This window comes from Malurus melanocephalus, unplaced genomic scaffold, assembly GCF_030028575.1.
Source record: "Malurus melanocephalus ecotype Western Australia unplaced genomic scaffold, MMel_1.1 scaffold_259, whole genome shotgun sequence".
NCBI classification, from domain to species: Eukaryota; Metazoa; Chordata; class Aves; order Passeriformes; family Maluridae; genus Malurus; species Malurus melanocephalus.
In genome coordinates, this window is record NW_026623491.1 from 634,327 (window position 1) to 649,489 (window position 15,163).

The 15,163-nt window shown below is 45.8% G+C and overlaps 2 protein-coding genes across 2 annotated transcripts; one reads left to right on the top strand and one right to left on the bottom strand.

Moving 5' to 3' along the window:
* Positions 1-1,131: 1,131 nt before the first annotated feature.
* On the bottom strand, positions 1,132-6,425 carry NECAP1 (NECAP endocytosis associated 1). The gene is made up of 8 exons (XM_057375809.1): positions 6,225-6,425; positions 4,760-4,860; positions 4,510-4,614; positions 4,042-4,123; positions 3,533-3,641; positions 3,249-3,435; positions 2,025-2,118; positions 1,132-1,912 (listed from the first exon to the last, which is right to left on the bottom strand). The coding sequence occupies exons 1-8, from the start codon at positions 6,320-6,322 to the stop codon at positions 1,864-1,866; spliced, it is 825 nt and encodes a 274-aa protein (XP_057231792.1). The 5' UTR covers positions 6,323-6,425; the 3' UTR covers positions 1,132-1,863.
* Positions 6,426-10,656: 4,231 nt separating this feature from the next.
* On the top strand, positions 10,657-14,342 carry C3AR1 (complement C3a receptor 1). Its single transcript, XM_057375838.1, is given in 2 exon segments — positions 10,657-10,872; positions 12,732-14,342. A coding segment is annotated over 1 exon segment (1,272 nt). The 5' UTR covers positions 10,657-10,872; positions 12,732-12,738; the 3' UTR covers positions 14,011-14,342.
* The last annotated feature ends 821 nt before the right edge of the window (positions 14,343-15,163 follow it).

A 15,163-nucleotide genomic window follows, 5' to 3' on the forward strand; every position in this document is an offset into this window, starting at 1 on the left:
GCAAGGGAAACACCAAGAGAGCCAGGGAATCAGGGTTAAATGACTACTTAAAATACATCCAAGAGCAGTCTGGTCCCCACTTCCACAAGTGGAACTGCAGCAGCTTTAGAGCTATTTCAAGAATGTTGCTCCCCAAAGGGATGGTCTAAGTGRAACTGTCTCCAAAATGCCCTCAGTGTAGCAAGACAAAAATGACAAGAGACCTTTGCCAGTACAAGGTGCATGTGTCTAACTACTTTTTAAAAGCCTCGCCAGAAATTTTTGCCCAAAAGGTAAAAATTTCCTTGCAAAGGTATGCTTGAGACACAAAAGTGTTGTGGCGTTGAGTGTTCAAAATAGGAAGAAGCCTTCCAGCAAAGCACCAAAACCCTAGTGTTCCAGTAACTGGGTACAGATGTCCAAGAGTCACTCTGACCACCTTCCCAGAAAGTATTTTGGCTTCTGAACCAGCATGAAGGGAAGCCATTCAGCATTGTGAAGTCTCCAGACTGCCCTGTGTGCTTTGCCCAGAGTAATCAACAGACTTACACCCCAGGTCACATCCACAACTATTGAAGATGTAGTGTCCACACTGAAGGGCCTCAGGAAACTCCCCCAAARAAAAAAGTAGAGAGTCAAGGCCTTTTATCTCTTTCTAACTCCCTTAACCACAAAGGAAATAGAGGGACCTTGGACATATTAACAATAAMAAAAAATCCAAGTTCGAATAACCAGCTAACATCCCTAAAAGATGGACTCAGAAGAAAAGACATCATAAGGAACACAGGTGGRAGAACTTTGCTCCCACAGTTCTCAGGATTGAGCCTACTATACATCTCTTGCTCAATTGCGTGAGTTGAAAAAGGGAAGGAGMCTGTCCCTTCACCAGAAAATAATCCATTGTCCCACCATAATTCTTACTGTGGCAGGGATATGCAATACTTGTAATACAGTGCCAAGTCACAACACAAGGCCGGGGCTCAGGATAGTGATGCAGGAACATGAAATGCTGAGTGGTGGGAATCACCTGGTTGTCATCTAGTGCAAGTAGCTACCAAATTGTAAAAACAGGCTTCTTTTTTTTTTTCCTTAAAGCTATTTCCAGTTAAAACAGCTCAGTGACAGCGAGGCCTTCGCACAGGGAGAAAGGAGTTAAAATGAAAGAAGTTCCTCCAGTGAACCTGCAAGCCAAATCAGGAGCCTGGAGATAGGGCGCCCGCCTGGAACTACAGCGCAGTGACAGTAATCTACTGAAGGACTTGCATGACTCCTCCCACAGGAGCATGAGGACATCCAGCACTACCAAGAATTGCACCAAAGACAGGAAGAGTAGTGCATGCGTGGGGAGGGTCATCCTCACCACGAGTGTCATTAATCCAAGAGGGTTTTGTGTTGAGCCAAGACCTATCTCATTAGAGATTTCATTTAGCAGGTGTAGCCAAATGCAGCTGTCCTCAGCACCGCAAGCTGCAGGGACTGCAGTCACTACTGAAAGCAGCCACAAAAAGCGACAGCCTAGCCAGAGAAAATTTAAAGGACAAGGAACCCAGAGGCACCTACCCAGCCTCCTCCTGTACCCACTTTCTTCAAGATTCTTGCTTTCCCTGTATGGAAAGACAGGGAAAAAGAGCTAGGATGTACCATGTAATGGCCAAGTGGATGGAGGATATAATGCAACCTCTCTCCTCCTTGGCCATCTTGGGAGGAGTCAGTATGTTCTCTTGAGGTTCAGTGGGATCAAAAATAGTAAGTTTAAGTGAAGGTTCTGATTTAAAAATGAAGGATTGTCCCAATTTGATTGAAGACTAGAGAGGTTTGTGCCCSCTCTGATCCCATTTGGTGCCTCTAGGTCATCAGTTTGTCCCATTCCATTGCTTTGATCATTCAGAACTGGACCCAGTTGGACTGCTGAGGAGCCTGATTGGGAACAGCACTGAAATAAAAAAAGGAGAATCGAATGAGATCCAGTAAGACTTCTSAACTTAGGGTTCTTCCCACATCCATCAGGACACTACCCTTCTTGTGCTCCATTTATCACAGTTTACCTGGATGCAGTGCTGAAGTCTCCCCAGAGGTCTGTGGTAGATGATACTGGTGCCTTGGATGCAGCTGCAGGAGCATCTAAGTCTAATAGAATATCTAAGGCACAAGAGAGGAAAAAAATACATCAGGCTAATCAAGAAAACCTCACAGGTATTTAAATTGCCACCTTAAACAAACTTCTGGATGCAGGGGCAGAAAATCTKTGAAGGGACTTCAGCTTTCCCTCCAGAAGTTAAGACTTTTTGAGGGGTTTGTTATAACAGCATCTCCTGCTGAATGTGCACAGAGCCTCCAGCTGACACTGCAAGGTAAATTGGCTTCAAGAACTATTCAGTTTCCACTTAGCACACCACCTGAGAGAATTGTCACTTATTACCTGTCCCAGTAGACACAAGGCTCAGACTCAACCCAAGCTCAGCAGCGTAACAGKTGCCGAACAGGCACCACCTTAACAGCACAAACCATGCACTGGGAACACATGAGCTTACTCTGCTCGTGTTTTCGTCTCACTCAAACCTGTGGACAGCACTGCTGAAGTCTCTRCCTTCACAAGGGTACCATCAGCTCCCCAAACACCTCTGCACGGTTACATTCTTAGCACAGCATCCAGAACACTGCAACAACCTCTTTGTTACAGAATCACAGGATAATTTAAGTTGGAAGGGTCCTTCAAGATCACCTAGCCCCATTGCCATGCCATAAGGGACATCTTTTACTAAATCAGGTTGCTCAAAGCCCCATACAATCTGGTCTTGAACACTSCCAGTGAAGGGGTATCCACTGCTTCTCTGGGCAACCRGTTCCAGRGTTTCACCACCCTCATGGTATTTCTTCTTTATAGCCAACCTAAATCTGCCCTCTTTCCATTTTAGACTTTACCCCTTGCCCTGTCACTACAGGCCCTGGAAAAAAAAGTCTTTCTCCACCTTTTTAACATGCTCCCTTTATACACTGAAAGGTCTTCTCAGAACCTTGTCCTCTCCAGGCTAAACAGCTCTAACCCTCTCAGCCTTTGTTCACAGGACCATTTCTATGGCCCTCTTCTGGACCCAGTATAACAGGTCCACATCTTCCTTGCACAGGGGACACCAGAGCTGSCGAAGAGAGCAAAACCCTTGGGACACACCATGTCTCAGAGGGCACTGCTGGCACCAGGTAGAACATGGATTTGCTGAAGCAGTCCCTGCCMGTGTCTGACAGACTGCTGGCTCTGTGCTAAGGTTTACCTGCACTGCTYGCATTACTGGATTTCTGCACAGGTGGTGGTGTGACGTGGTTGGCAATGGCTGTGGAAGACGGGGGAGGTATAGGAGGGACTGCAATTTTGCCTCCTGGCGGGGGTGGCAGCAGGCTTAGGCCCCCTGATCCAGACACACGGGGCTTGGCTGCTCCTCCTTTCTTTGATGTCATGTTCTGTATAAAAAAAAAAAAAAAGAAAAAAAAAGATGTGTAGAGAAGAGTCTCCATTGACATAACCAGAGAAAGAAGCAGGGTAAACTGGTCCGCTTACCCCAATGTTCAGTTTGATGGTCTGCCCTTCTTTAAACCCTAAGTCTAACTTGGGACGTGTGTCAGCTTCCTGGGACTCCTTGGAGATTTCAGTCTCCTGCTTCACCCACCTAAAAAGAGAGGAAAATATGAGACCCTGTGGCAAAAAGGAACAATGTTTCAGAAAAAAATGTGTGTTTTCTCTCTCCATCCCACCAAACTACCTTGCCTTGCCAAACCAGCTACGTCCCTACTCCTGGTGTAGCAAAGTACAAAGCTGGGACTCCCACAAACCCCTGAAGCTGTTGAACACTGCACCTGSAGCATCACAGGACCTAAGCTTAAGACTTACAGACTTGACCCTGCAGGGCTGTCAGCTTGCAGGACAGCTGACAGCACACTCAGGAGTCCTCTGTCAGAGTGGGGCTTCAGAGCCACTCCAAGGAAGCCCATCCTAAATGAACATGCACAACCACCCACCATGCTCCATAGGCCAGTGGAAAAACAGCATTCTAGAAAAGCAAAACTCACTTGAAGTGATCCTGCAAAGAGACGTTGAAGTCAAAGGCATCACCACGATCCGTGAAGCCAATGCCTATAAAAGCACTTCGTCCTAGCAAGGAGACAAAAGGAGTCACAGGAAGTGCCCTGCAAATGGGCCACAAATCCTTCTGCTTGTTCTAAACCACTCTGTGCTACCTCTGTGACACACCTGCAGCTGGACACCAGCAATTCATGGCAGTTCATTGTCCCCAGCTTTCAGGACCTTCTTCCCACAGGGCATGCTCAGAAACCAAATGTTCTTTCCCAATCCAGCCCCCAACTCTGTGCAATGTAACCTCCTCTGTTTCCCCTGCCCTCAGACCCCTCCATGGAACACTACCTGGCCYTTTCAGCACTCCCAACACCATTTCCATCCTCCTGGTACACTCCCAGCTCCACCAGGCTCCCAGGCTCCTCCATCCCTAGCACCGGCACATACACTGGCCCCCAACTCACCAGTCCCATCCTGAATTCGAATGACAAAGTAGCGGCTGGAATCTGCCACAGTCTCCACCGCAATGCCAGGGTACTGATCTATAGGAGCCTGGGCAAAAAGTTCTCCTGCAGACAGAGAAGCAGGTGTTAAGAAGAGCGACTCCCAGCTAAMGCGTGGCCAGGGCTGCCATGCTCTGGGCAGGCTTAGGAACACAGGCTCATGGGCAGCAATCACAGTCACAGCCTTGCCAAGGCACAGCCTTTCCCTTACCTGAAACCTTATCCTCCAGTTTTATGTAAGCAGTTTTGCCTTTGGAGGTGACACGGAGCCGCCCTGTCCAGTCTGGATTGTCCAGTTTCCAGTCAGATGCCCTGAAAAGAAGAGCAGCTGATCACTGACCATAATCAACCTCTCCAATTCTGCCCAGCCACCTCAGCAGAAGTCACTGCTCCCAAACCCCAACACCTGCAGCTGCCTCATTCCACTTCCCTCCCCAAACAAGACATGGGGTCTCAGCTCCTCACAGGTTACTATCAGCTCCTCACTTGTTACTATCAAGTGACACACAACTGACTGGCACCTCCGGATAAAGGGAAAAAGACATAATGCAGAGAACATCAACTCCTCACCTTCATAAGCTTTCAAAAGAGGGGAGACAGAAGCYCAGAAATTTGTTTGAACAGGAGATCCACAAGCAGCTAATAAGTGATTTGTGAAGACCCAAAAATTAATTAGTAACATGCTGAAACACTCCATTATTCTATCCATTTTTGTAAAATAATACTGAGCACTTCTGAACTGAGAGGCAGCTAACTGATACCAGGTAAAACACACACAGTGACATTTTGACTGGTCCATCATACTCTTTGCCACAGACTCTTGTGAAGGGAAAAAAAAAAAGAAAAAAAAAAAAGGAAAGAGAAGAAAAACCCCAACCTACAGAATCACAGAATATTCTGAGTTGAAAGGGACCAAGAAGGATCACTGAGTCCAATTCCTGGCCCTGCACAGGACACCCCAAGAATGACATCAGGTGCCTGAGAGCATTGTCCAAACACTTCTTGAACTCTGGCAGGCTTGGTGCTGTAAAACCTACAGGACTTTATGACTGGGAACAAACATCCCTGGCCAGGCACAACATCCACCTACAGTCTGTCAGGTTCAGCGAGTGCACTAACTATCTTCTCCAGCAGGCCCGTGGGCACAGCTTATAAAGTCACACTCTGCTGCTTCTGGCTGATCAGAGAAGGAATTTCTAAACTCTGGTCCTGCAGCCTCTTCTTAAAAATCACCCCGAATTCCTGCTGCCTTCCTCCCCGCCACGGCCAGGGCCACCAGGCCAAACCCAGCGTGCCGTTAYTCCACATCAGCGTCACATCCCAGGGAACTCAKCAAACCGGGAGCGGACGTCAGCTGTGCCTGGAGCAGAGCCCTCGCCTCCTGCCCCTGATTAACAGGGCAGCCCCTGCTCCTCCCCAGCACGGAGCGGAGGCTCCTCTCCTTTCAGGCGCTGACCACCTGTCCACAAGGGGAACCGCAGCCGGCGGCTCCCCCAGAGCTCGGCTGGCGGGGAGTGAGGGCATGGCCCAGACCTGTCCGCGGCCACAGGACACGGCTTTCCCAAGGGGCGAGGCCCGGGCACGGCACAGCCCAGCCCAGCCCCCGGCTGTACTACCCGCTCTGCCGGCCCTGCGGGCAGGGGCTGGCCCAGGCCGGGCGCCGCACGCTCCCTCACCTGTACCCGCGGTTGGAGGTGCGCGGCGGGATGCGGTAGACGTTGACATCGGGCTTCACGCAGAGAACGGACTCRTACTCCAGCTCGGCCGCCGCCATGTCTGCCGCGAAGCCCGGCGAGGAGCGAGTAGCGGGAGCCTAGTGACCAGCGGCGCTGCCCACCGCCATCTTTGATGAGGGCAGACACCGCCTGCGGGCGCCGGCGCGGCCGGGCGGGACACGGGCCACGTCGGAGAAGCGGAGGGAGCCATCTTGGATCCTGGCAGCGGGGAGCGGGGGCTGGAGGGCGCCATCTTGGAGCCGCCTCTGACACAGCAGCGGGGCCGGCGCCATGTTGGGGTCTGGCAGGTGCCGCGGCGGGGCTGAGGCGGCCATGTTTGTTTGGGGCGCCGTCCCGGGGCCGGGCGGGATGGCGGCAGGAGCGGGGCTGTGTGTGACGCCGTCTGGTGTTGACCTGCTCGTCTGCATTCCCCGGGGGCTGCTCCCCTGCTGCCCTGGGGCAAACCTGGGTGTTTAAGTGACAATGTTCTGTCTGTGGTGCTGGGGTCAGGTGGCTTTTGGTAAAAGAGGAAACCAAAAAGGAAATGCGGCACAAAGCACGACAGGTTTTGCTGCTGGAAGTGATGGAATGCCAGCTCTGCAATACTTGGTTKCAGGAGTGGGTCTTCCCCCAAAATGTGGACAAAGTAAGGATGTAGATACTAGTTTATTTATCAATAATGATAAAGKTCGCAGCATTTAAACCATTCTTTTAATGGTAGCGTCTCAGTGGAGACTGGTGTTAAAGTTGACTGCTGTGCAGCATCCAGTGACTAAGTCTCCAAAAGCACCAAATGTTTACCCTGAAAAGTGGAAGAAAAGGCATTTCAAAAGTYACAAAATTACACAGAGCCGTGTCTGAACATGCCATGTCAAGCACTGGAACTGGCTGCTTAGGGGGTTGGTGGAATCACCATCCCTGGAGGTGTTAACACAAAAAAAAAAAATCAGTGAAATATCACTAACTTTGGGGAATTACGTTTTTTGGTTTTGTTTTTGTTTTTTTTCTCAATAGGGAATAGCATTAGATAACACAGACAGAGACATTCCTAGCCATGGCTGTCTAGTCATCCTCTATGTTTTTTCTTGTTCTGTAACTTTTTCAGATGGAGTTCCAGTAGAGGACCAGTACAGCATTCAGAATTCAAGAAGCAACTTATGTTTACCTTTTGGATAGAGTTGCTTGTTGACATAATTTTTCATTAGAACTTCCTGCAGTGACTGCTATGGTTTTTCATTGAGCACCAATTACTTACCGGGAGTACACCCTTCCACGTGCACAGTTGCGGTTGCTTTTCCAAGTTTAATGATTCACAATTAGCAGTGTTAAATTTCACCTACCTCTTTACAGTGCTGTCATTCAGCGTGTCACAGTCCTCCTACAGTCCCTCTAGAAGGAGAGGATCTCGGATGAGGGGGTGGCAAAGGGCCAACTATTATAAGACATGTGAGGAAGGACTCACAAGCAGCGCCAGTACGCCAGGAATACATCTCCTTTTCAATTCCATTGAGCTTAACCAGCAGAGAATGTAACATTCTTCTGCTGGTTCAAACAAGCATCTCTGGACCAAAAAAATACAAAGCACTGCCAATAACAGCTGAAGTTTAAATTTTTTCTTTTTTTTTTTTTTAATTCTTTTTTTTTCCAAAGGATCCAGCGGTGACCTGTAAATCTTGAAGTAGAACATATTTAAAATCAGACTATGAAAGCAATGGAGGATCCATATTCTTCCCACACACAAATCTTCARTGAACAAAAACCAAGGAAAAAGATCATAGCTAGCTAGACATTCCTCTGGAGAGAAACAAATGGAAGATTGAAGAGAGGTTGCAAAGCTTTTGATAACTGCAGAAGAAATATGAAATACATGTGGATTCTCAGTTCTTGCCAAAGTGTTTTGGAGACAACCTGCTTGCTCTTGCAGGGAGAAGGCTTTTGTAAATCCACTGATCATGTTTTTAGAATTGCAAATGGATGTAAATGGTTAGTAGCTGACAGACTACTCACCAGTACTAACAAACATAGAATGGCAATACACATGGCAACTTGCACTATGGCTTTAGCCAACTTGTGCTGGCCAGCTGAGCCTAGATGTCAAGGTAAACTAGAGTATCAACATCCTCATAAACAAGCTAATGGAATATAGGCTAGATAAGTGGACAGTAAGGTGGATGGAGTAGTGGCTGAATTGCTGGGCTCAGAGTGTGGCGGTCAGAAGAACTAAATCCATCTGGAGACCAGTCATTAGTGGTGTCTGGCTGCACCTGGTTCCAATACTAATTCTTTGTGTATGACCTGGATGATGAATTAACATGCACCCTCAACAAGTTTGCAGATGATACAGAGCTAGTAGGAGTGTGGCTGATGCACCAGATGTCTGTGCTACCGTTTASAGGAACCTGGACATCCTGGAGAGCTGGGCAGGCAAGAACACCATAAAGTTGAAGAAGAGTCCTAGTGAGGAACAACCCCATGCACCAACAGATGCTGGGGGCTGAGCACTTGGAAAGCAGCTTTACAGAAAATGATGATACTGTGGTCCTGGTGGACAAAAAGTTGAACATAAGCCAGCAATGTGCCCCTGGTAGAAAAGAATGCTGATAGCTGCCAGGGCTGGCTTARGAGGAGTGTTGCCTGCAGTTCAAGGGAGGTGATCCTGCCCCTCTCTTCAGCATTGGTGAGGGCAAATCTAGAGTGCTGGGTCCAGTTCTGGGSTCCCCACTAGCAGAGAGACATGGACATACTGGAGTGAAACTTGTGGAGAGACACTAAGGTAATTAAGGGACTGGTACAGCTATTATGCAAGGAGAGGCTGGAACTGCTCGGCCTGAAAAAGAGAATTATAGGATGATTTGAAGTGGAAGGGACATCAAAGATCATCTAGGTCCAACCTCCCTGCGATGAGCAGGGATCTTCCCCACTAGACCAGGTTGCTCAGAGCTCCCATCCAACCTGGAGAGAAGAGAGAAGGCTTAGGGGGATTTTTTTATCTGTCTGGTGGGAGTGTTAATGGAGAATGAGACAGACTCTTCTCAGTAGAGCCTGGTGACAGGACAAGAGGTTGGAGTACACACTGAAACATAGGTGGTTCCATTTGAACTCAAAAAATCACTTTTTTTATTGTGAGGGTGGTTGAACATTGGAACAGGCTACCCTGAAGGGTTTGAGGTATCTCTTTCTGTGGAGATACCCAGACATAACTGGACAGAGTCCTGGTCAATCTCCTCTAGATGACCCTGCTTTGAGCAGTAGGGTTGGGCTGGACAATCTCCAGACAGTCTTCCAACTTCAGCTAATCTGTGATTCTGTGAATTAGAGCCTTTCTCAGCTAACTCAGTCTGTTTATTGTGAACGAAACAGGGAGAGTCATCACAATGTGGTGATTTGAGATTAACATGAAAGCTTAGAGAAGTTTTAATCACGTGGATAGAACTGATGAAGGACCTTCCTGCAAAGTGGGGCTTGACCAGCAGATCCCATAGTGATGACCAGGCTGTGTGTCCCCTGGCTAAGAGAAGCCCATAGGAGTAATCTCCTATCAGCACTCTCTGTCTGGGCCCGAGGAGTCCCACTGCAAGGATGGCAGCTGAGAAAAAGATGAAGCTAGAGGAATTTTCCTGGCAGGCTGCTGACAGCCTGTCTATCTTTGTGGGTACAGCTCAGCCCTGGCCTGTCTTACTTTTTTTGGTTTTCTGTTGGAGGCAGCATCTGTGTCTTTCACAGACACGCTCAGGAGCAGAACTCTGCTCTGTCATGGTTCATTTTCCAGACTAACATCAAAATATGAGGCTGATTCTTGTGTGTCTGGGTTTTGTCATTTCTGCTAGAAGTCTGGATTTCCCAAATTGTGAGGGTCGAGGGGGAACCCCCTTGTTAAACATTAGAAATGCCTTGCCCTGGAAGTCTTCAATTTTTGTTGTCTTGTCACTTTTTGTGCAGATTGGCATTTCAGTTAACCACTTCTTTTTGCCAAGTTCCTTTCTAAAAAATTGACTTTAAATATGCTGTAAAGTAAAAGGCAGATTTAAATCCTTTTAAAATGACCACTCATGGTTTTCTGAGTACAGTGTTCTGTATTTGATGAAGTAAACTCTCTCAGGCTGGGACAGAAGCTGATCTGGATTGATAAGAAGAAATGGTGAACGTGCTGACCTGGTAAGACATAGAAGTGGCTATAAGACAATAACAGATCAGACATTTGACAGCAACATGGCAGGGTTTGGAATTCTGAATTACATCCAGCAAAGGTCAGCATTGTGCCAACAGTCAAGATGTCATTCAGTTGTCTTACAGAAGATCTAGTAAAATATATGTCTGGGCCTATCATTCCTGTGTTTTCTATTAATGTTTTATTTTATTTTGACAATTTTGAGAAACATCATGTGATTTGACTATTTTATATATGATCAAATTTAGATGATATCTAAATCTTCAAATGACATTCAAATGAGTCATTTTATCAGGGTGAAAGAACACACTTGGCACACACATGCGCATGCAGAAAAAAAATGCAGTTCCTAAAATGTCATGTGAGAGTTTTTTCAGTCACTCCAGAGCCAGGACTGATGGTACATGCTCCCTGACATATTGAAATAACTGCTTCACTCAGGTAGGTATTATAAGCTGGAGAATTTTGCTTTCCTCTTCTTGCCATTTATTATTTTTCACTCCTGAAAACCTCTCTCCCTCCTCCAATTCCCCCTTCCTTTTTCAAACCACATTGCATCCCTTTTAGCACTCTTGAAAACATAGTGTGGGCAGTATCTTCTTATTGATTCATCCCTCAGTTTACTTTGGAGYAGGACTTGTGTTTCTATCTTTGCAGCATTCCTTGTTTCCCTGTCCTCTTCATACCATTTTTCTGTAGCTGTATGGGGAGGCAGCAGGATTCAGCTCTTGCAGCAYTGTTCTCCTATTGTCTCTCTATGAGTTGCTTCTACGTGTATCAGCAAGACCACAGGAAATGGAACAAACTTGGGAGAATCTTAAATTAAGCTCCCAGCTTTAAATTAAGTCTTCCAGTAACTTCTTTCATACTTTCCTTGGAGGTCATCCTCACCTAAAACCCTCTGAGCAGATATTACCAAAACTGATAAATCACTGGTTTGTTAACAATCGTTTATCTCATTTTTTTCTTAGTGAAGCAGTTCTAACACTTATGCATCACTCCACATTCAGACTGTATGTTATGCAAGAAAGAGATTGACTATATTAATATATTTTTAAAAATAATATTAGTCCTGCATGTAACAGTCTCTGTTTGGTATTTAAGTACTGACATAATAGAGGTTAAAAGAGGCTCAATTGTCTTACTATTGTCTTCTCAGTTGCTTCTGCAGATTGTGTCCAGCTCTTCCCTGTGCAGTTTCCTTGCATTTCGGCAACATTTTTAGGGACCTTTCAGCAACACAACTGCCTTCATCAATTCAGTAAGGGTTTAAGTTAACAAGAATTCTATAGACAATTCTATTAATGCCTAAAGGATGAATACCAGGTTATTTTTCTCAGTTCTGTCTTGGCTTTGCTTGTTTTCTTTCTAAATTTACTAATATCTAAGTCCAAGAATAATTGACCAATCAACATTTTTCCCTACTACTGCAATAGTTTTAAAATGTCACTTAAGTGTGCTGTAGGTCAACTTCATTGTCTTGCARTAAGACACCTCATATGTAAAATGGCTCAAGAACATCACTACTATTACTCTGTATTTTCATTTTTATTTCTGCAACTAAATAATTTCTTGTCTTTCCTACAATAATTAATAATTAAACAGTAATTCTTAAACAATAATTTCTTGTCTTTCATAGAATCTTAAACCATTAATGTCTTGCCTTTCTTCTCATCAAGATGAGCTTTCCAAAAAAGCAGCAGACAGCTCAGACCACAAGCAAAGAAAAAGGAAATGGTCACTGACACTTCCCTAAAATACCCCTTAGCCAACTGAGTTATATCCTCTGTATTCTATTTGTAATGTCCARAAAGTGAAGTAGGGTTATTTCGTAGACAGGCACTGCTGTCTTAACTTAAATGTATTTTACCAGTTATGCCAGAAGAAATCTCTCATTTTAAAGGGAACAGGAACTAAAAACACTGACTTGACTTTCTGAAGCAGGAAGTCAATCAGGAAACACACCTGGGGACAGCATAGCCTTGTGAACAGAGGTCCACTTTAGAGACTAAAAAGAGCCAGACAGAAATCAAAGGGGACGATACAGATAGGAGAACATAAGTGTATAGAGCTCCCTATTTGAATTTTGGGGCTTACATAATTTAGCCACCATGAGAATGATGAAAGTGTACAATGGTTACATTAGTAAGCCTTTATAAGCATGAATTCATATAGACCARTGCCTTTGTACCCTGGCAGCTCTGGACTCTCACCTGACTCAGGGATGCTTCAGTAAAGATTAAGAAAAGAATTTGGGGAGGAGAGTGTGACTTGTTACTAATTTGATATCTGTTTTATAGCTGCACAATGCCTCAACTCCTGAGCAACAGCAGTTCACAAGAGGCTGCAGTTTATTATGCATCAGAATCAATGGTCTCCATTGCTATCTTCAGCATCGTTTTCATCATAGGTATCCCAGGCAATGGGTTGGTGATCTGGGTAGCTGGTCTGAAAATGAAAAGGTCTGTGAACACTGTCTGGTTCCTAAACCTTGCTGTGGCTGACTTCATGTGCTGCTTGTCCTTGCCATTTTTCATTGTTCACCTGGCCCTCCATGAACACTGGCCCTATGGCTGGTTCCTCTGCAAAGTCATTCCATCAGTCTTAATCTTCACCATGTTTGCTAGCGTCTTCCTACTCGTGGCCATCAGCATTGACCGGTGCCTCCTGGTGATGAAACCTGTCTGGTGTCAGAACCACCGAACAGTGAAATTTATATCTCTGGTATGCAGTGGCATTTGGATTCTGGCCTTCATTTTCTGCTGCCCTGTCTTCTACTACCGTGAGACAAGCACTTATGATGGCAAAACAGAGTGTGGGTACAACTTCAGAGTTGATGATTATATAGATGATTACATAGATGGTTCTGTAAATGCATCTGTAAACRCATCTGTAAATGAGTTATGGGAAGAATACTTACCCTTAACCTACGATGGTAGTGACTTGTGGGGAAATAGCAATGAAAGTAATTATTTTGTACCCCTTGCCTCCGTGGTAATGAACACCACTAGGGCTGTCTTTGGCTTTGTGATCCCCTTTGGTGTAATGGCAGTWTGCTACACCCTCATTGTTTTCAGAACACATGCAAATCAGTCTCACAAGCCACACAAGAGGATGCTGCGAACAATTGTGTTCTTGGTAGCTGCATTCTTCATCTGCTGGGCTCCATACCATGTAGTTGGGATTCTCTCGGTTGTCCCTAGTCTTGGAACAGGACTGAGGGAGTCACTGATTCTGTGGGATCACCTCTCTACGGCATTTGCCTATGCCAACAGCTGCATCAACCCCCTGCTTTATGTTTTTGTGGGACAGAACTTCAGGGCCAAGGTAYGGCAATCGGTGCAAAGAATCTTGGAAAGTGCCTTTAGTGAGGAACTCACATCTTCACAGAAGCCAGACTCAGCACAGAAGAACCTTAGCAGCACCTTGTARTACAGGACTTCCTGCCACCACTGTAGAAAGAGCAAGCTATGGCACTGCACATCCATCACTCTCCGCTTAGCAGGTGGTTTTGCTCCAACATGTTTAACCTGCTGGTACAACTTGGGACACTGCGACCACTCACATCATGACAGATAACCCCCTTAATATCCTACATTAGAGAGAAGGGAAGCTGGAAGTTCCAAGAGTAATAATCTGAGGTAAAGAAGACTGGTGAAGCAGAAGACACAGTATTTTAACCTACACAGAGTATTTTAAGAAAGCAGGTCTGGTTGCAGATTTGTGGTGGGATCATGTAGTTGAACCTCTCAACTGAGATGAGAATGTTATTTTATTTGCATATGTCTATGTTTTACATCTCCTGTCTCTGATAAAGCATAGATAAAACTTGGATGTTGCTCCTCAGAAGGTCATCACATCTTTTCGCTGTGACTCTACTTGGAGTCTGAGGTAGGTGTGGGAGTATCTGAAGACCTTCCTMGAGGGTGCTGCTACATTTCCTTACAGCCATGCACTAAAACAGCACTTGCCCCAGTCAGCTGCACTGAACTGACTTTTGTGCCCTGGCAGACACTCAATATATTTGTCCTGGTAAATACATCACTCTATGATAGTAACTGGTCAATGTACATGCTGTACTTAGGGTCATTAGCATGCTGTCACCCCAGCATCCCTTCCACCACCAGAGTCCCAAATCTTCCTCTTAGGAAGTAGTTTTGAGATTATTCAAATATATGTTCTGCATTTTGAGATAGCACATGAGCAGAATTTGAGCAACTGCAGTTATTGATGATGCAGATTAGGTGACTGCTGGACTATCAGCCATTTGGCAAAACCCTGGAACTGGGAAGTGATAACCTTCAATCTGACCCCAAGAAGGTGGGGAATGACCATGTGGTTCAGTCACACCAGGCTCTCTTTATAAGAGAGATGTGCTTCTCATGCTCCTCCAGCAGAGAAAAAGTTTCATCCAGTCAGGCTYGGGGTGTTCTCATGCTTGAATGTTCCCTGCTCCTGAAAATGTAGAAAAATCCTAGAAATTTATTTACTAGGTGCTCTATGGAAGCAGTTTAAAATTTGCTTTTTGTGTTAGCCCTTCCTTAAAAGAGAAAGGTCAGCCAATAGTACAACAGACACTAAGCATTGGTAGAGTTTTCACGCTGCCTTTCTGGTGAGCATGAATTGAAAGACTTGTCAGATCTCAGTGCTCTGAGAACAGCCAGCTGCAAGAACCTTCGGCTCTTWGCACCCTAAAAAGCCTCTGTAAAATACTTCCAGGTGTGGTGTGTCT